This window comes from Trematosphaeria pertusa (assembly GCF_010094035.1).
Source record: "Trematosphaeria pertusa strain CBS 122368 unplaced genomic scaffold BU26scaffold_14, whole genome shotgun sequence".
In the NCBI taxonomy this organism is placed as follows: domain Eukaryota; kingdom Fungi; phylum Ascomycota; class Dothideomycetes; order Pleosporales; family Trematosphaeriaceae; genus Trematosphaeria; species Trematosphaeria pertusa.
This window is the reverse complement of record NW_022987225.1, coordinates 437,466-457,493: the sequence shown is the minus strand read 5'-3', so window position 1 is coordinate 457,493 and position 20,028 is coordinate 437,466. Positions and strand designations below refer to the sequence as shown.

The 20,028-nt window shown below is 53.9% G+C and overlaps 7 protein-coding genes across 7 annotated transcripts; 6 read left to right on the top strand and 1 right to left on the bottom strand.

Moving 5' to 3' along the window:
• The first annotated feature begins 1,271 nt into the window (after positions 1-1,271).
• Positions 1,272-4,279, top strand: BU26DRAFT_84509 (uncharacterized protein). The gene is made up of 2 exons (XM_033836398.1): positions 1,272-1,505; positions 1,553-4,279. The coding sequence occupies exon 2, from the start codon at positions 1,569-1,571 to the stop codon at positions 4,188-4,190; it is 2,622 nt and encodes an 873-aa protein (XP_033679700.1). The 5' UTR covers positions 1,272-1,505; positions 1,553-1,568; the 3' UTR covers positions 4,191-4,279.
• Positions 4,280-5,142: 863 nt separating this feature from the next.
• BU26DRAFT_568701 (uncharacterized protein) lies at positions 5,143-7,017 on the top strand (the record flags this gene model as incomplete). Its single annotated transcript, XM_033833794.1, has 4 exons — positions 5,143-5,826; positions 5,863-6,321; positions 6,375-6,468; positions 6,647-7,017. The coding sequence occupies 4 exons, from the start codon at positions 5,143-5,145 to the stop codon at positions 7,015-7,017; spliced, it is 1,608 nt and encodes a 535-aa protein (XP_033679699.1).
• A 2,146-nt stretch (positions 7,018-9,163) lies between these two features.
• Positions 9,164-10,831, top strand: BU26DRAFT_553845 (uncharacterized protein; the record flags this gene model as incomplete). Its single annotated transcript, XM_033832238.1, has 3 exons — positions 9,164-9,326; positions 9,524-9,665; positions 9,728-10,831. The coding sequence occupies 3 exons, from the start codon at positions 9,164-9,166 to the stop codon at positions 10,689-10,691; spliced, it is 1,269 nt and encodes a 422-aa protein (XP_033679698.1). The 3' UTR covers positions 10,692-10,831.
• On the top strand, positions 10,764-11,869 carry BU26DRAFT_84453 (uncharacterized protein). Its single transcript, XM_033836397.1, has 4 exons — positions 10,764-10,814; positions 11,151-11,240; positions 11,299-11,352; positions 11,420-11,869. The coding sequence occupies exons 2-4, from the start codon at positions 11,178-11,180 to the stop codon at positions 11,738-11,740; spliced, it is 438 nt and encodes a 145-aa protein (XP_033679697.1). The 5' UTR covers positions 10,764-10,814; positions 11,151-11,177; the 3' UTR covers positions 11,741-11,869.
• A 716-nt stretch (positions 11,870-12,585) lies between these two features.
• On the top strand, positions 12,586-16,234 carry BU26DRAFT_579307 (Pro-apoptotic serine protease NMA111; the record flags this gene model as incomplete). Its single annotated transcript, XM_033834447.1, has 4 exons — positions 12,586-12,981; positions 13,033-13,089; positions 13,141-15,457; positions 15,551-16,234. 4 exons carry the CDS (start codon positions 12,586-12,588, stop codon positions 15,862-15,864), a joined length of 3,084 nt encoding a protein of 1,027 aa, XP_033679696.1. The 3' UTR covers positions 15,865-16,234.
• Positions 16,235-16,444: 210 nt separating this feature from the next.
• Positions 16,445-16,927, bottom strand: BU26DRAFT_508693 (uncharacterized protein; the record flags this gene model as incomplete). Its single annotated transcript, XM_033827106.1, has 1 exon — positions 16,445-16,927. The coding sequence occupies one exon, from the start codon at positions 16,925-16,927 to the stop codon at positions 16,445-16,447; it is 483 nt and encodes a 160-aa protein (XP_033679695.1).
• Positions 16,928-17,236: 309 nt separating this feature from the next.
• Positions 17,237-19,576, top strand: BU26DRAFT_434464 (uncharacterized protein; the record flags this gene model as incomplete). The annotated part of the gene is made up of 6 exons (XM_033824077.1): positions 17,237-17,296; positions 17,451-17,644; positions 17,882-18,392; positions 18,484-18,624; positions 18,722-19,313; positions 19,380-19,576. The coding sequence occupies 6 exons, from the start codon at positions 17,237-17,239 to the stop codon at positions 19,574-19,576; spliced, it is 1,695 nt and encodes a 564-aa protein (XP_033679694.1).
• Between the last annotated feature and the right edge of the window lie 452 nt (positions 19,577-20,028).

Below are 20,028 nucleotides of genomic sequence, written 5' to 3'. Positions count from 1 at the left end.
CCGACCGAGGCCCGTGAGCAGCCGCAATTCGCCCAAATGCAACCCCATGTACGAGCCATTTTGTACACGGACGGGCCCTGCTCCTTATTACATATCCCGCCCAGCTCCTTCTCGGCATTGATCTTCCTGCGCGACCTTCTAGAAGCCAGTAGCAGGACGTCCGTGCCTGGACTGCTCGCCGCCTCTGGGAAGCCTTTCCGCGACTCCTGTCCGCGCCACACCTTCCGCCCGTCTTCCGCGCCAAATCCCATGGAAACCGGCAGATATCCGGGAGAAAGTGACACGCCAGGCTTCCTTCCGCCCTGCCCCCAAAGTGCCGCCTTGTCTGTGTCTCGCAAGATGAAGCAAAAATGGATGTCTCCCGATGCCGGCAGCCCTCACGTAACAGATACTTGGGGCAAGGACGTCCCCAGCACATAAACGACGCAGCCTCTCCGCATAATGCCGCCGTCTTATGGACCAGAATCCCGGCCCCGGGGAATGCTACGTCGCACGCGCTTGTGTGCTTGCCGCATCGCCATTATTTGCCGCGACTGACCTCGGCTGTCATGTCGTGCAAAGGCTTGGGCCAAGGCCCCTCGTCGCCGTTGTCATTCAACTCGCGCCTCGAATAGGAACCTGTGGAAGACATTTGTCAGGCATCACCGTCGGTAGTTTTGTCGTGGTACAGCGTCTCCGCGCCCCTGGAGTCTTGCGACATCCGGCCTTCCGCATTCCAGAGCGCCTGATCTGGGGAAGCCGTCCGCCCCTGGCGTCCTCACATCGAAACATCCCCGCGATATCGTGAAACCTGAGCCTTGGCGATTCTTTCGGCCATTGCTAGACCCATGCTGTGCGAGCTATGCTGTCGCTGCACCTCAGATGTCGACACTTGCGGAGTGAGGGATCAATAGAGCGCAGCGGTCAACGGCAGCATGTCCCATTGGTCAGCCTCGGTTTGTATATGCAGCTTCATGTCTTGCTCTTCCGATCGAATGCATCATTGACGCTTTCATTTTCTCACCCTCTCACCGCAACTTAGTCGCAAGCGTCGGCGTCCGACAAAAGTAAGAGAGCAGAGCCCTAGGTAGGTCGTCGGGGGAGCGAAGACTGTCGACGCAATCAGATTTGAATTGCGGAATGTAGATGAAGGGCTCTAAGAGCTACTTCAACAACCTTTAGTAAAGGAGTGACTCTACTATTGTGGCTTCTTTATCCGAGCACTAGGTCCGCGGAGGAAATGCTCCATGCTGTGGCGGGACCGACAGACTACCAGGCTGTGCGGTAAGGACATCCACTGCAGCACTTATACCGATATGGTGAGGAACGGTCGAGATTCGCGACAGATCGTTTTCACCTTTTTTCACCTCGAGGCATGTTTTGGATACTGTCCCTTGGCAACTAGTCGACAACAAAGTTGAGTTGCGGACCTTTCACTCTGCGAAAACGTATTGCCCCGCGATCGAAGATTTTTCTACTTCTCTACAACACTCCTCTGCAATCGCCCACATTGTAGCCGCAAGGCGGTAAGCTACTCCGCACACTTCGTCGGTGCTATTGCTAAATCTAACAGGTGTCAATCGGCCAACATGGAGTTAACGACGAAAGAGAAATATGACGCTTTCATGGCGAAGTACAGCGCTATGTCCGAGGAAGAAGCGGCCGCGTGCGTAGAGAAAGCGTGGCAGTATCGTTCAGCTTTATTGTCGGCCGATCCACTAGGAGATCCGCGAGCATACGAGGAACAAGCGAACTACTTTTGCCCTCCGAAGAAACCCAATTTGTTCGAATCGACTCATAAGGTAATGGAGGGTCGACCGATGCCCGCAGGATTTTCAGTGGAAGGGCTCCCCGAATCTATCGACAACCTCGCAACTACACTCTTCAAGGATTGGAGGCTGTTGAACGCCATCGTTGGCGGGTACGAAGCTCAGATCCGCAAACGGTGGATGAAGAGATCCAGAGGCCAGAGGAAAGAGTTGCTACGCGAGGCATGGTCTGACATCCCCTCCGGACACCGCCCCGACATCCGCGACTATCTCGAGACGACATTTGCGAAACTAGCAAAGCGCCAGAAGGTGCCAGAAAGCTGGCAAATACCCTTCATCAATCTGGAGGACCTGTCGGAAGCGAAACCGCTACTCATCTTTCTCAACGCTCGAGCCCGCCATCCTCCGGACATGTTCGCGTATTCTGACCTCGAATGGGGACCTCTGTACAAGATACCGCCAAAGATGCTCAACCCAGCTAGGGAGAAACACACCATGGCTTTTGTTGGGAGAAGGACTCCTCAAACATATGGCCAATTGATTGCCTGGGACGATGTGTCGGGGGCTGCGGAGTCGAAACGCAATGGTCTCACCGTTCACCCTGACCACGGGATGCAGATTCTACGCACTCAGCTGAAGATTTGGCCGTTCCTGATACGATGCTGTCTCCAAATCATGCCGGACTTTCCGAAGAGTCCTGCACTAGGAACTCCTATTGGCATGCAGCCAGAACCCCCGCCGCTGTTTGAAGAACATCCAACCTATAGCTTGTTGAACAACATAGCACGAGATGCGCCATATTGTCTGCCGACAAGCTTGAACCTAGACAGACTTCGTGCCCTTGCAACTGCCCACAGGAATCAGCTTTGCGATCAGATTTGGCAGTTGAGAGAAGATCCTTCCTGTTTCGCGGAGACCGTTCGTGATCTGCGGGAGCATCGAGGAGAGCTTATCCTGGACGGTTCGGGGAAACCGCATCGGCACTCCACCGGTCCTGTGATCTATAGCAGGGTCTTGAGAAACATGATCACGGATCTCTACGTCTCTTTCTGGAATTGGGACAAGGTGCAGAGCCTGCTCTCCCAATGGCACGAGCTTTCCATCAAGCATGCGAACGAGATTCGTCACGAGAAAAAGCTACCCACGTCGATCTGCGACATGATTTTGGAGACTCGTATGTTACTAGATATGATGATGCTGGATTTGATCGACATGTTCAAAAACGCCTGGGCCGCTTCGCCGCCAATGCGGAAGTACTTCTTCAGGGACAACCCGCAATCCTCATCAAGGACCATCGGCTACACCAGCAACGATAAGTGGAAGGGAGACCGAGTCAAAGAGGAGGCATGGCGGATAGTAGAGCTCTTATGCCGGAAAGAGAAAAGGGAACAATTCACGTTCCACTGTGTTATGGACGAGGTGGAAAGGGTCTTGCTCAAAGATCAAGCTGTCAAGGCACTCTTCACACCATACGTGCTCTCGCTGCTGTCCCAACTCTCGGTGATCTCCGAGTGTCTGCACCACATGCAGATGTATCAGCCATGGGCTACGGCGATCGAGCACGATTTCCAGGAACAGAAGGCCAGGCACTTCCACAGATACCACAAGAAGTTTGCGGTCTGGGGCTTTATCTTGAAGACCATGTTTCATGGCACGGACTTGTGGTCGCTTGGGAACCCCTCAGACGGCAAGTTTGACCACCCAGTGCGTGAGCGCAAAACTCACCAGACTACGGATAAGATGAGAGCCGCGGAAGCTGCATTAGACAAATTTTGGGAAGCTGCCGATGCGCATTTCCGGGCCGTCGCTGGAAAGTGCCCGCATGATGTGGTCAAAGATATCGTCGGGAGGCACACAATAGAGAGGACGGGACCTTACAGCCTGCAAAAGCCAACCAAGACGTCACAACCGAAGTCCAAGGCAATTCTTCAGACTGCGCCCGTTGGCTCTGATCTAGCAGACTGGGCGTCCCACGATATCACAAAGGAGATAACTGGTCGCTTTGACAAACTTGCTGCGTCCGACAAGACCAAGTTAAAGACTCGTGGTACTGCGGCATCGGTCAAGAATGCAGTAATCACGAAGGATACGGTAGCCAAGGAGGATGGTTTGCCAACACTGGAAGAGCAACCCACCCTCCCCGTCGACAAGCGCGCCCACAAGGTCTTCCGGGCACTCTTCCACTGCGCCAACTCCCCCGATCAACCTGGAGAGGTCGCTTGGGCTGACTTCCTCCACGCCATGGTTTCCGCCGGCTTTTCCGCAGAGAAGCTTCAGGGCTCCTCATGGCACTTCACTCCGCGAAACTTAGAGGCCGAACGCTCGATCCAATTCCATGAGCCGCATCCCGGAAACAAGCTGCCGTTCACTTGGGCTCGCCGGTATGGACGTAGGCTGACGAGGGCCTTCGGCTGGACTGCTAACACGTTTGGACTGGCTTGAGGGGTTCAAGGAACAGTGGCCTTAAGCGCGCCGAAACTGGGTAGGGTCGTCTTTCTTGGACACACGAAAGTGCAGACATCTTTGTATAACAGTTCAAACTATGGGGCAGGTGCAATACTTCCTTGCCACAGCCAGGGTAATCGCGTCTGGGATAAAGCGACTCTGAAGGGTTAGGTAGATGATTATAATAAAGGTGATGAGAGCGATGCATTCCATCTGCATGAGCCGCTCAAACCACCAGTTGACACCAGCGAACTTGACTACCACCAATCTACGTTCCTCACTCCGCGTGATCCCTTCACAGCACCTTGAAGCCATCAAAATGCCGTATCCAGATGCACTGTCTTGCCTAATATCTACTCGGTGAAGCTGAGAAATGCATCAAATACTGAGCCTGATGATACTCGGTGCATCTTTCGCACTTCAGACGCCGTGCTGAGTATCCATTGAAGCCAACACGCTGCTCTACGCGTCCGCGGATGTGGCCAGATACTGAACGCGGAGAAGAAAATGGTAGTTGAGCAGGATGTCTTCCGGCAGTGGTAGCGACGAATGATGCTCATAAGACTTTATCGATTTTAAATTGCAAATAGTAGTACTGTTTAGTCGTGTGAAGGTAGATGTCATGCGTTTATACCTGCTCAATGTTTTACAATCTTCAGGCTCTTGATATATATCACGCTTCTTTCTGGCTTTACGATACTCAAAGATTATGAGAGACAGGACGCGAGCATTTCCTCTGTATCCATCACTTCACTCTCTTTCTTCCACTTCTTTCTGTTTAACAGTATTGCGGGGACGGACAAACGGAGCATGCTCCTCATTATATACCAGCTCCACCCGGCGAATATGCAAGTTTTGTTTGTTGATGCCGACGTTGGAAATGAATATGATTTTTTTTCTCTCTCCCGGGTTATACTCCCGCCTTTTCATCATCGATCCTCACTCCGCTATGAAGAGTTTGCACAGCGAGAACGCGAGAGCGCCATACCCCGAAACTGACGTCGAGCAGCTGGCTCAGGAGGTCACGCCAAAAGTGATCGCACATTGGACCCGGCTCCACGCCATCGTCGAGCGACACGAGCTCTTGATCCACCATCTATGGAGGAAGAAGACCAAGATGAAGCGCCGCGAGCTGCTCCTCAGCGCATGGCCGAACATGCCGGAAGTGCATCGGCCGGCGAGCTTCACCAAACGCGGTTCTTTCCGAGACGGAAGGGAGAGAGATTTCGTAGACGCGAGCAATTGGCCGTATATCAACCTCGAGGACCTTGTCGAACCAAAAGCGCTGCTCCTGTTCATCAATGCACGAGCGCGCAATCACCCGCATACGTTTGCGTTGACGGAGCTGGACTTTGTTGCAAGTGTGACCTTGCCCATTCCAGTCAGTAGCCGTGGCCCAAAGAGCAAGATGCGACTTAATGGCCCGACCGACTCGGGAAGCTACGGTACTATCATTGAATTTCCCCATGAAGCGTTGGCTGCAGGATTCGAAAACACCAGGAAAGGTCTCAGCGTAGCGGACGGTATAAAGGTCTTATGGATCCAAGAACGTATCCTCCGTTTCCTGGTTGAATACTACGAGAGAATCCTTCATGATCGACCTGCTGAGTCTTTGACCAGCGAGGATTCTCCTGTTCAACCAGAACCGCCGCGCTTGCTCACTCACTAGGATGTGGGCACGACTTTCGCAGACGCAGCGGCAAAGGCACCCTACCGTGCCCGAACGAGTCTGGATCTTCCTCGACTGAAACATCTGGTGTCTTCGCTCTTCAGCGCGGCGGCGAGAGACCATGTCTGGGCCCTGCGGGAGGATCCGAGCTATTTTGCCGAAGAGGTTGAGAAGGAGAAAGACCATTCTCCCGAGATGGTGCCGGATCAACGGGACCAGATCCACGAATGCGTCAAGACGGAAGCCTTCATGTCTCGCGTCCTCAACCGGGTCGTCATGCAGTCGCACACCCTTCTCATCTTCTGGGACCAGCTTCTTCAGCAAATGGCCAGGATAGAAGAAATCTCCCGGAGGTATCCGGGAGGAATCGACCCTGTTCAGCTTAAAACAAACGATTATGCCAAAGCGTTAGCGGAAACTTTTGCCGTCCTCTTCACTATGAAGATATTCCTTGAGCAGGTGTTGTCGTGTTACACTCTCGGTGCACCTACCCTTCGCCCTAACGTGTACAGAAATACCACCATGACGAGAACTGGACGCCCTCTCGAAGACTGTTTCTCGGCCACCCCATGGCCGTCATTGGAGACCGACGAAGACAGAAAGGGAGTATGCAAAATACTCTTCTACCTGACCGGGAACTTGAAGGGCGTGGACAGTCCACTACGCCCTCATGAGGTCAGTCTTAGTCTTGATTGCTTGGATACACTAATTAGGAAACGACGTGGGGCCAGGCAATGGATCTCGTCGCTGACAGAATGGGCTCTCACACAATTCTCCATCGTAGTGGAATGCGTTTGCCATTGTGAGCTTCAGCCGTCGTATTGGAAGTTGATATGGAAAATGTTGGATGATTGCGAATACCGCAGCGTGTTAAATAAGCCCTTGGAGCCATGGAAGCAATTGCTCGAGAAGAAGTTTGAGGGCATCGTCGGCCAGGGCCGCTTGGGAGATCCGTCGGATGGGAAATTCAACTATCCGAAGCATAGAGCTCGAAACCAAGAGAACGTGGAGGCCATGCAGAAAGCGGAGGAAAACTTGGACCGATTTTGGAACTACGTCGACGACAACTTCCAGAAGTGTACCGGAAACTCCCAACACGAGACGATTCGACGTGTCTTGACAGAAGGGGGTGCCTTGCGTCGAACATGCCCTTAGGTTGAACCCTCGAAGTCGACAGGTCCACGATCGCGCCCAAGAAATGTTGATTAGGAGTATCGTCCGCTGTCGCGGATTTTCCACGACGCGAGCAAAGAGATAACCGGAAACTTCGAGAGAGTTTCGATCAGCGACAAGATGAAGTAGAAGACTAGAGGACCTGCCCGCGAAGCCGAGCCGGAACAAAATATCGTACAGGAGGCTCCGCCCCCGGAGCCGCTGTACCACGTCAGCAAGGATGCATACCCTGTGTTCAAGCGCTTTTCCACATGCCGCGCGAAGGCGAACTTCCAGGAAAGATCAAATGCGAGAGCTTCCTGAACGCTCTTATGAAGCTCGGATTCTCCGCCGAAAAGCTGCACGGCTCGGCGTGGCAGTTCACTCCTGGAACGGCCAACCTGGATAGAGGTATCCAGTTCCATAAGCTACATCCGGAGGGTGATATTGCTTTTAATCTGACGAGGCGATACGGTCGGCGACTCACTCGCGCATATGGATGGCACGGTGGAATGTTCAAACTGAAGTGAGGCGGTACGTTAGAATGATGGGGGTTTTGGAGAGTTTAGCGGGATCTAGACTGCCTCGTTGGTGCAGCGGTGGCGGAGATTGTCCGGGCATGGATTGCTGAATAGCTTCGCATGGCACCATCTCAATGGTCTTGCAGGAGGGCGCGAAGTAGTGGTGTGTCAATGTGTGGAAGAAGCTTGAGATATGTTGGGGCCCGTAACCTTCACCTGCTTCTCGATGTCCTTGACGAGCATCTGCCGAGCTTTCGCAGCCTTCTTGGAGATCTCGACGTCCAATAGATGTGAAGCTAGTCTTTGGTATAAAAGACTGGCGTGGGCACGGAAGGTGTGGTTTTGACGTGCGTTTGGACGCGATTCGGCTCCGTCGGATTTCCGCTTTGTTGCGGGCATTTTGACGGATGGCTGAGTCAGAGACATTCTGATTAATGGTCGCCGAAGGAGGAGGATGTCGATGTGTAGAAGATCAGGACCTTGCGACGGAAGGCACGGACGGCTCACGTAGTCCTGTGATCGACTAGCTGTATTCGGGATGGTCAGCAGCGATAGCGGCGACCTAAATCCGACCCTGCCTCATCCTCATCTCTTCAACTCGTCATTTCGCATTCAACCCCTGGTCCCTCAGAATCGGTTCCTCGGGTCTGCCAGTGCAGGGCTTTTTTCAACCAGCAATCCATGGATAGTATCGAACTCACGTTCATGGCGCGGCCTCCGCTTTGTCGTCCAGATACCGGTTCTGCCTGCTCAGATCAGTTGCAAAACTTTCGAAAACTGAGTTCATGAAGTCCAGCTTCTCCGACATGTCTTCCCATATAATGGTACCAAACCAAGCCAGCTAGCGAGACTATAGCTTGGCTTCTGCGCAATCGCTCAGGCTGAGCTACCTAGGCACCTAAACGTTCACATGCGTCAGACATCACATTGTGGTTGAGAGGACGAAACGAGGAGTACATGCATTTTGGCGGCGGCTGTGGAAATGGAGATGGAGTTAGGTATGTCTGGCTGGTGCTGCATGGCGTGGTGGTATTGGAAGTCAGCCGGAGCCCGTCTCGCCATTGCGAAGCGCCGTGGCTGCGATGGACTTATCAGCGCTCGAAGCATGCTGGACGATACAAACGCCCGCTATGCGTCCTCTGACTGATACGGTTGTTACCTGACAAAGCCACTCAGCCGTTCGGAATATGCCACGACCTCGGCGCTGTCCCCCGGCCTGATAGGATATCCGCCTTTGCGAAATCCGCCATACAACTCGCTGCCAAGTCAAGACTCCATTGGCACGGCCCGCATAGAGTGCATCCTCGGCCGGCGTCCGGGAGCCTATTGATCGAATTGACACCCGATAGGCGTTTTCAGCTGAAGTTTGAAACCTCAGCCTTGCGCCAAACCTTGATAGACTGCATGAACACACCCATTCATCTAGGACCCTTGCAACATTCGCTAACATGATTTTCCCATTCGATCAGACCTTCCATCCCTGAGCTCCAATACTGGAAGACTCTTGGCAGGCAACGAGGCTGGAAACTTGATGTGTATTTATCACCGTGTGAGCATTTCGGGGTGGTTGATGTCGCGGAGAAACTCCTAATCTTTCATTCATTTCCTGCTATCATCAACCTGCAGCCATGGTTTGGTCTTTGCTATTTATTTGCTGTCTGCCTGCCACCCTAGTGGTATGCCTCCCACATTCTGCATCTACTTCAAGTTCTCTATCAATTACAACGCCAAATCTTCAGCCTTATGCAGGGCCTACGGGCCTGTGCGAAGGCTACCCATTACCTGCTCACCGTGAGCTCCGCGCGGAGCCAACGGTTACGGCCGAAGGCGACTCTATACTGTCTCCTCCACATGAAACGCGCACATTTCTACAACCTCGAGCGGAGACCACGATTCCTCCCAACGGGATCGGGTTCACGCTGACTCAGGGAACTTGCACGTCTACCAAACCTCGTTGAGCCATTCTTTTGCTAACACTTGCGCCTTAGATTCTTTATTCCATTGCCTGACCGGTACATACTTCTCCGTTTCCGGTTACGCTCGCTGTTGCCCTGAGTCCACGGATTGCCCGGTTTATACCGCGTGTACCAATACCAGCGTACTCTTCAATGATGAGTATAGCTTCACATGGTGAGTCAAGCACTTCATGTTGATTTCCATAAAATGGACCCGTTAGCTAATCGTGGTTGAAGTACGGGCACAGAGAGCCAATCGGAATGTATTAGCGGTAGTATCTTCGAAAGCCTGGGCGATACCAGTTCGAGACTATATATTTCCTGTTGGCCTACTTGGCAAGGAGGTGACTGGGAAGCAACCAGAACCATACCCGGCAGTGATAGCTCCAGCAGTACCAGTTCTAGCAGTACCAGTTCCAGCAGTGCTGCACCTAGCAACGGTGGAGGCCTTCCAACAAGGACACTTGTCGGTATTACTGTTGGCTCTATCCTTGGCGGCGCTGTGATATTCGCCGTCCTCATCTATGTTGCCTACGTCAAACTTAAACAGCTATTTACGGCACAGCAGCATGGACAGCTCTTCGCAGGTCCAGGTCCAGGTCTAGGTGCAAATGCAGGCGTAGGCGTAGGCGTAGGCGGAGGCGGAGGAGCAGGCGCAGTGCCGGGTCATGGCATACCTCAAGGCCAGGGAAATAGTCAATTTCACGGTGCGGTGCAAGGAAACGGCCACGGTCACCGTGCAGTACAAGGCCAAGGACAGCAGAATCCCCAGCCTAGGAACACGGGACCGAAAGCGGAACCCAATGGAGGACTTCAGGTGCCGCTAGACGATCCGCTGAAGGAATCCGACCAACCAAGTCTTCGCTCTTCGTCGAAGACAGTACCCAACAGTCCAGATCCTACTGAAATGCCATCGGACCGTGAGCCGTCTGAAGTTGTGGGCCGACCAGCAGCCCGCCACGATTCATCCTCAACCCCAGCTCACGGATTACATCATATCCGGACACTGTCGGATACATCAACGGCGTCCGAGCTGCACGGCAGTCTCACACATCGTTATGAGCTACAACAACTTGAGCCGAAAGACAGAGATGAAGATGTGGTGAATAACGCGAACAACACGGCAGCCCCAAGTAACGGCGGCGATTCGAATAGTCAGCCTAGACAGGCACTCAATAACGGGAAGCAGCGAGCTGATTAAACGCTGTGAACGATTGACGCCGAAAGCACCCGCCTTCTTGCATTCGCCCCTCAGATGTAGGGATATGTCGAATATAGTCAGGCCTCAGTTCCACTTGAGAGAGCTTTAAGCACGAGTTCGACTGTGAGCACACCTTCACTTAGTTTCACGGTCCCACGGAAGGCATGATGTCGGCATACATGGAAGAAGCGGTGTGAGGCCGAAGTGCGTTTTCCAGGTGTCCCTCCGGTGGTGCACTAGTTCAAAGCTCACCTTCACCGGCTCACCATCACCTTCACCCTCACCAGTCTGCACGATGAAGACACGGTGGTTTGCAGCCCGGCTCCAGCACTAAGAGTCCTCCTCACTATATAAACCTGCACAACTGCCCCTTCCTCCTTCCCAACACCATCCACCTTCTACTTCCCCTACTGCGACCGAAACCCTCCAACGCAACACTACAGTAACGTCAACTTCCAGCATTACCTCTCAACAACGTCATCAACAATGTCCGACACCGAAGCCAAGAGCGGCAAGGCAGCAGGCAGTGGCTGGACTGACAAGGAACGCGTCAGTCCAGCTCTACCCCCAGCGCATCCACTTACATCCACTAATCCCTTGCCCACAGCTCACGTATCTCTTCGCGCTCATTGACAACACCGGCGTCAAGCTCGACTACAACGTAGGTCACTCAATTATCACGCACCTCGAATCGCGACATTCTATTTCAACCAACTAACAGTCCACAGACGACCCCGCGCCCCAACGGCCGTTCCGTCATCGCCTGCCAGCGCATGGTGGACCGCCTCAAGGGCACTCTCAAGGACGAGCTCGAGGCGCTCAAGGCGGGTGACCCTATCGGCAATGTGACGCCCAAGAAGGCTCGCGCGAACGGCAACGGCGATGGTGATGGCGAGAAGAAGACACCGACCAAGCGCAAGACCAAGGGCGAGGCTAATGTGGATGGCGAGGGATCGCCCAAGAAGCGTGGCCGCAAGAAGAAGGCGGATGCGGAGGTTGAGGTCAGGGAGGAAGTCAAGCAGGAGGTGGATGCTAGTGATGAGATCTGAGTGCCTGAACTTGGAAGATTTGCACATTCTGGTCCGGAATGGAAGAGCGAATGGCGCATTGTGCGGCGTCAGCCACGCTTCCGTATCACGGCGATTTCTGGGTTTCTAATGGATATGTGATCACCATGGGTTTTGGTGTCTGGCTTGGATAGGATAGCCTCATTCGACAAGGAGTCGAAACAACGGACTTCTTTCTTGATCTTGAACGTTGTATGCCAGCGATGACATGTGATGTGCTTGAATGGCAGTGATAGGTTTCATCTGTGGTTCGACAGGATGCGTGACAGCATGTCGTACAGCGAAGACGGCACTGAACAGACAGGGATTAGCGTCTGCGACAATCCTAAGTCACTCCGGGCCCATTCAGTGGCTCATGACGATCTAGGAGAGCGACAGAAAGGTATTCGGGTGAGTACCGTGATAGCGTGATGGGGTGGGTTGGATGAAGCTGAAGGCTAGAGTGCGGCGCGGAGGCGGAAAAGCCGCTTTGGCCGACGTGAGACCCCTGATGCCTGCGCCCTCCTGCAGCAAAAGGCATCGCATTATCGCAGGAGGACTCTTCCAATATCTCACACCAGTCAGTCGCCGTCAAGACCCCTCACTGGCTGCGCAGCGACGAAGCAGTCATCGCGTTCTTATTGGCCGGCTCTGGGATGCTTCTTGGCCGCCAGAGTGCACTCGTCGCCTTCAGCAGAAGTTTCGCGACCGCATTCCCAAACTCACCACCCTCGGCGCGGCAGCCTCCCTTCACCTCCACGTCGCGGACCGCATTCTTCACTGGTCTATTCCGTCACCCGCGACTTGCTTTCACTCCCTGCAAACGCTCCTCCGCCCATTTAAGCCTGATGCCCTCCGAACACAATGGCGACGCTACGGAAGCCCGCACCAAGCGCAAGCAACCGCCCACGCCCTCGAACGAGCGACCGCTGAAGCAGATCAAGCCCGAAACTGATATGCATACCCGCAACGGCACGTATGCCGCAGCTGCGCCAGAGCTAGATGCCCGGGAGCGCACGCCATCGCCCGGCATGGACATCAGCCTCGACGACCTCCCGCCGGTGCCCATTGCGGCCGCCCTCCACGACACAGCTGAGTGGCAGAGGACGATAGAGACGGTTGTGAAGAGCGTTGTCTCGATACACTTCTGCCAGACGTGCTCCTTCGACACCGACGCAGCTGTGTCCTCTGAGGCTACGGGATTCGTGGTGGATGCTGAGAGGGGCTATATCTTGACCAATAGGGTGCGCAAAGCTGTGGCATTGAACCTGGATTTGGAGCTGATATTGGAATAGCACGTCGTCGGAGCAGGCCCCTTCATCGGCTACTGTATCTTCGACAACCATGAAGAGGTACGCACACGAGACCCTGTGTGCGACACCGCCAGCTAACTTCGTTCACAGTGCGACGTCTACCCGGTGTACCGTGATCCTGTGCACGACTTCGGCATCCTACGCTTCGACCCCAAGGCTGTCAAGTACATGCCCGTGACCGCGCTCGAGCTCCGTCCCGATCGAGCCAAGGTTGGCGTGGAGATCCGCGTCGTAGGAAACGATGCCGGCGAGAAGTTGAGCATCCTGTCCGGTGTCATCAGCCGCTTGGACCGCAACGCGCCTGAATACGGCGAGGGATACTCCGACTTCAATACCAACTACATACAAGCTGCTGCTGCTGCAAGCGGAGGAAGTTCCGGAAGTCCTGTGGTCAACAAGGATGGCTTTGCCGTGGCTCTACAGGCTGGCGGACGAGCAGACGGCGCTGCAACGGACTATTTCCTGCCCTTGGACCGGCCGCTGCGCGCTTTGCAGTTGATCCAGCAAGGAAAGCACGTCTCGAGAGGAACGATTCAGACACAGTGGATCCTGAAGCCTTTCGACGAATGCCGAAGGTTAGGGCTTTCCCCAGATTCTGAAAAGGCTATTCGAACGAAATTCCCGACTGAAACCGGCATGCTGGTTGCCGAGGTTGTTTTACCCAACGGGCCTGCGTCTAAGAAAATTGAAGAGGGAGACCTGCTGATACAGGTGAACGGCGAGCTAATCACGCAGTTTGTCCGTCTCGACTCCGTCCTGGATGACAGCGTCGGCGGCAAAGTCTCGGTAACGATACAACGCGCGGGCGAGAACATAAGTTTGGAGCTCGACGTGGCTGATCTGCACGACATCACGCCGGACCGCTTCGTCTCCGTCGCGGGCGCCTCGTTCCACGATCTCTCGTACCAGCAGGCGCGCTTGTACGCCATCTCCCTCAAGGACTCTGGCGTCTACGTTTGCGAGGCCGCTGGCTCCTTCCGATTTGCTGATGGGTACGCGTCGGGATGGCTTGTCCATGAAGTCGACAACCAACCTACCCCTAATCTTGAAGCGTTCATTGAGGTTATGAAGAATATTCCGGACCGCAAGCGAGTCGTCATCCAATACAAGCACCTTCGCGATCTCCACACCTCCAATACAAGCATAACCTCCATCGACCGGCATTGGCACGCCAAGATGAGGATAGCTAAGCGGAACGACAGCACTGGGCTTTGGGACTTCAGCGCAATTGCCGACGCGATTCCAGCCGTTCCTCCGGTTCCTGGACGAGCAAACTTCGTCAAGCTCAGCTCAAACTATCCTGAGGCTGTGGATATCGTCCGCAGCTTCGTTCGAGTGCACGTCTCCATGCCGGTCAAGCTGGATGGCTTCCCAAAGATGAATAAGCAAGGCTATGGTCTGGTTGTAGATGCTGAACAAGGCTTGGTCCTTGTGTCGCGAGCACTCCTTCCGTATGATCTTTGCGATATTAATCTCGTCATCGCTGATTCTATCTTTGTGGAGGCGAAAGTTATCTTCATGCACCCGTTGCAGAATTACGCCATCATCAAGTACGACACCTCGCTCGTCAACGCGCCGGTGAAGACTCCCAAGTTCGCCACCGATTTTATCAAGAAGGGCGATGACACGATCTTCTTTGGGTTAAATCAAAACTTCCGACCTGTTGTCGCCAAGACGGTGGTTACCGACATCACCACCGTGGCAATCCCCGCTAGCGCAGTGACACCGCGCTATCGTGCTACGAACTTCGATGCTATCACAGTCGATACGACCCAGGCTTCTCATAGCGCCAGCGGCGTGCTAGTTTCCGGGGATGGAACCGTGCAGGCCCTTTGGCTGAGTTATCTTGGGGAGCGCACATCACACAGCGGAAAAGACGTCGAGTATCACCTTGGTTTGGCAACGCCAATGATACTCCCGGTCTTGAATGAGATCAGGAGCGGAAAAAAGCCCAAACTACGGATCTTAAACGTCGAGTTCCAGACTGTGCAAATGAGCCAGGCTCGCGTCATGGGTGTCTCCGAGGAGTGGATCGAGAAGACAGAACAAGCTGACCCTGAACGCCACCAGCTCTTCATGGTGCGCAAAGTTGACTCTGGCCACGAAGATGGTTTGCAGGAGGGCGATGTGCTATTGACCCTGAACGACAAGCTGATCACACGAGCACCAGATCTGGACGTCATGTACAACAACGAGTATCTGGACGCTGTTATCGTGAGGAAGCGGCAAGAGATGTCGCTCAAGGTGCCGACAGTACCTACTGAAGATTTGGAGACTGCTCGCATGGTAAGCTTCTGCGGAGCTACCTTGCACCGGCCACACCAAGCCGTTCGCCAGCAGATCAGCAAGATCCATTCCGACGTCTACATATCATCGCGCTCTCGCGGCTCGCCAGCCTACATGTACGGTAAGTAGCTATAGCGTTAACTTCTTTCTCGGCCCTAGAGACCATAGATGAAGGCTGTCAGGAAATGAGACAGGATTTGCTAACGTGTGATAGGTCTTGCTCCCACAAACTTCCTCACGGCCGTCAACAACGTGCCAACACCGGATCTGGACGCTTTCTTAAGGGAGGTCAAGAAGATCGGTGACAACGAGTACTTCAGGCTGAAGGTCATGACGTTCGACAACGTGCCATGGGTCGCAACCATGAAGAAGAACGAGCACTACTTCCCGACGATTGAGTACGTCAAGGATGCTGCTGAGCCTCTTGGCTGGAAGAAGATCATCCATGAATGTGATGAAAAGAGCGGTGCGCGAGAGGAAATAGCGCCGGACGAGCTGGAAATCGAAGGCGCGCATGCGTCAGACTAGATGAGCAGATGAACAAAGCTCGGCACCGCCGAAACATTCGGTGGCCATGATGGAGGTGGAGATTGCTTCTCTCTGACGTACATTGGACTATAACACCGCGATACCCTCGCTTCTGGCGTTGGAGCATATAATTCGCATGGCACGGAGGGCATTGTATCATAATAGATAAGAGGGTAGCATCACAGCATATTCCGTGCGGCACGGGCGGGCACTGCTAGTAGACAAAATACAGGTGTTGGGAGTCAACCTGAGCGACGGTGGTGTTGGTGCGCGAGGTGAGCGAGTGTGCCTCATGACGACGTGGGTCAAGCCACATGGTGTATATATTTGGAATGAGCAAGATGGAAAAGCTTAATCGCACGTGGGCCAGGATCCTACGAAACACGTTACAGGAGGACGGCGCTCAGCCGAGGCTCGTGCAGTAGAATCCAATAGAAGATGGCTTCCAAGCTTGGTACGGACGACTTCAGGATCAAGTGACCGAGCAATGGAAGGACGTCAACCTCGTAAAGCGAATCTCGGAGAATTAAGCGTTGCGTAGACCATTGCGTACGTGCCTCAGGTAGAGCTCGTTTACGCTTCAGGCAGCAGCCCGTGTAAAAGGCGCTGAGCTCCTTCGTGCCGCATCGCCTATAGATGCTTCATATCTTTCGATGCGCTGCGCCACGATGTGGTAGTCGACCAAGCCCGGGCGCGGTCGCGGCTTACTAAATCGCAGCGCGCCTGCCCGTTTCTGGAAGAGCTTGCGAGCGAGCTGGGCTTTCTTGGGACGACGTCGATGAGTCCTGCACCACTTCGGTGAGCAGTCTTCTGCCTCCGAACGGTTCCGCCGTTTCGCATCCTTCGCCCGAAAATGCACAGCTGTTTCTATCTCCTGTCCTTGTTCTCTTTCGTCGTCTCTCATAGGCTCAGAGGCCCGTGTGCTGCTTACTACTAGCCGTTCCTGAAGACCTTTCACCAACCAGATCGCGTTGCGAACGACGGCCTTGCATTTCCCAACCGCCGATACGCCCGGGCTTCCGCGGGAACGGTCGACGTCTTCTCTGCACGTCAAGCCTCGCATTTACGTGCCGTGTCGCGAGGCACCGGGGGCGTTTGAAAGGGCTGAAGGAAGCAGTGTAGCACCTGCTGCCCACGCGCTTAGTCGTCTAGGTGGTAACGTAGGCCTGATGGTATTCGTGTGCTCGAGAGGCGGAGTGCCCGGTTGATGATATCGACGAGATATTTGCGTGTTGCGCGTTTCCAATATTTATTCTCCGGGACCTCTGTTCGTCAGGCCTCAAGGCCGTTGTCCGAAAGCCCTGGACTTCTTTTCTTGCTTTCTTCCATTCCTTCAGTCTACTTTTTCTGCTGAGATTGGGATTGCGGCACGATGGTTTATACCGGCAAGCCGAGCAGGGGCTGTGGCATGTGCAAGAGCCGCAGGATCAAGGTAGGCTCATGCGTTCTCCGTCTGATTTGTCCCGTCCCCCGCTGTTTTATATTGTACTCCGGACTGGTGGTGGCAACTTCGCATCTGTTGCCATTACGGATCTTATAGTGCGGCGCGGATGTTGTGGGTGTTACTGTTACTGACTGAGCATTAGTGCGATGAGAAACGTCCGACATGTGGCCAATGCCAGAAGAGCGGAAGGGCGTGTCCCGGCTACCCGGACGAGTTTGATCTCGTGTTCAGGGATGAGAATAAGGCGATGGAGCGCAAGGCGAGGAAGGGATCCGGGCATTCGTCGAAGGCTGGAGGTTCGCAAGGTTCGCCTTCTAGGTGCGTTCCGTTCCTCTTGTGTCCGAGTGCATATCATGTTTCGACATCCGGAACATCAGAGCTGGAGGAACCATGATGGCATTGGAATTTGGACCCTGGAATGCGCCCGGCTCAGCCAAGCTTCTTTGGTGGAATGCTTGGGCCTGTGGAGCAGTGGAGTGGCCAATGGCCGACCTCTTGCTTTCCCGAACCACTACTCTCACCTTCGGCTCGGGCTAGTGTTCGTACCTGCATGCAATCGCTAACGCCCCGCAGTTCGCCAAATGCAACCTTCGAGCTTTCCCGCTCGACTAGTCCCTACGAAGCTGGAAGCTCGATCTTCGAAGGCTCCCTAGACCAAAGTGGCCAACTAGTAGTAATCCCACCATACACCACGCCTCCGGGACAAGTCACCTTCCAAGACTTCATGTGGCATCTTGAGAACCCCGTTCCGCCGAGCCTCACCCTGGCTCCCGAGTTCGAAGCCGTACCTTTCTTCTTCCGGAACTTCGTCTCCTTACCTCAGCAAGCGGAAAGCATGCGGGGATATCTAGAACTCCTCGTGCCGCTATACAACCAGGCGCGCCCCTCTTCTGCTCTACACCTTGCCACGAACGCCGTTGCTCTTGCGGCCTGCGGAAACTATCCCGGCAGACAAGATCTGCTCAGGGAAGCTGCAACTACGTACGGCAAGGCCCTGCGAAAGCTCAATGAAGATCTTAAAGATCCTGCATTGTCCAAATCGGACGAGAGCGTTCTTGCTACCCTTCTCTTCTCCTTGTATGAAGTAAGTTCAATGATTACTTCGTCAAGGTCTTCAGTAGTTTTCCTTCCTTTGTGCGCGCGTTGAGGATGAAGTGGGTGCTGACTAGCTTCAGACTATAATGTCGACTGGTGATACGATCACGGCATGGGGTAACCATGTCGACGGAGCCGTGGCGTTGACGAAGATGAGAGGTACGGATCAGTTCAAAGATCCCATGTCTCACGCCGTTTTCCGAGCTGTGCGGACAATGATGGTATGCTCATCCTCCACCGCGCAATGGAGTCTCGAAAACTTCAGGCAGTGGAAATCCTAGAGAAGTCTTGCATAGACCTGCGCTAAAGGATGTGTAGATCACGAGCTGTGTGCAACGGTCTAAACCGATAGAGTCCTTTCCCGGGACGAAGGGCTGGATAGCGAACGACATCAACGAAGAAAACGCCGCCAACCGTCTCACGCTAATCTGCATCGACCTACCCAACATCCGCGCACGAGCGAAGGACCTTACGAGTTCGCCATACGATGCCAGCCAGGAGGCCGAGGCCATCAATGTGCTGGAGTTCGCACAGATGGTAGACGAGAACCTTCAGCAGTGGTACCAGACGCTGCCACCGGAATGGCATTACCGCACCATCGGCCTATTCAACGAGCCTATTGAGGACCTTTCCACAGCAGAGCATTGGCCAGGCGAGCAGCATGCCTATCACGACGTACCGCTTGCCAGCATCGTCAATGATTATCGTGTATGCCGCATCTTCTGCCAGAGAGTGATCATGGCCTGCATAGCGTGGTTGAGATGCGGCGGCAATTATGATGGCTCCCAACCCTATGACAGAGCCGTCTTCGTCATCCAGCAGATGGTCGACGAGATCTCCGCTTGCGTACCCTTCCATCTGAACTACGATATGCAGCCCATGGCGAAGGAACTAGGGCAGGAGAGGAACGGTGAGTAAACAGATCCCTACAAGACGAGGTATACCGAATCAGGATTGCTAATAGTCTGTGTTGTAGCTGCTGAAGCCTTCGGCGGGTACTCCCTCGTCTGGCCACTCTATGTTTCCGCAAACGCCGAAACGGTGCCGCAGCGGCAGCGAGAATGGCTCTCCGGGAGATTGTTCCTCATCGGTAGCAAATTTGGGCTTACGAGCGCCCAGGTGCTCGTTTTGGCAAGAAGGCACGTGCTTACTTGCGGACCTATGTTTCCTTAGACTCCACGTGTTGGACATGATGGTTACCATTTTGTCGATGGACTTTGTATTAGTATTCAAGAGGTGGGAAGACTTTGGATGGTCAATTCGGACGGAGGAAAGCATGGGACGGGCTTACATGGATAGGCATAACAGTATGAAGGGATATGACTGTATGATATATGCTGGTCATGTATGGAATACGCACAAGAGGGGGCTTAGGACTGTAGAGGCTTTTCACCACTGTAATGCAAAGGATATGGTTCTCCCTATTATCTCACGTAGTACCTAAAGACGCCTGAATGTCAGCACTTCGGCGAACAATGCATATTCACCAAGCCGCCCACTTATCGGGAGCGTCTCAATCGATTGTCACTCCTCTCCGACCATCAAACTTCCCAAAGTCCCGCCAACCCACACCAGTAAAAATTGTAGAACTGCCAAATACGTCGATAGTGCCTTGCAAGCCCTCG

Excerpts from the sequence above, each read along its gene's own strand:
- BU26DRAFT_84509 (XM_033836398.1), top strand. The coding sequence starts at position 1,569 with ATGGAGTTAACGACGAAAGAGAAATATGACGCTTTCATGGCGAAGTAC.
- BU26DRAFT_84453 (XM_033836397.1), top strand. The coding sequence starts at position 11,178 with ATGTCCGACACCGAAGCCAAGAGCGGCAAGGCAGCAGGCAGTGGCTGG. Across the intron at positions 11,241-11,298 it reads GCTGGACTGACAAGGAACGC|CTCACGTATCTCTTCGCGCT; the intron begins GTCAGTCCAGCT and ends CCTTGCCCACAG. Across the intron at positions 11,353-11,419 it reads GCGTCAAGCTCGACTACAAC|ACGACCCCGCGCCCCAACGG; the intron begins GTAGGTCACTCA and ends AACAGTCCACAG.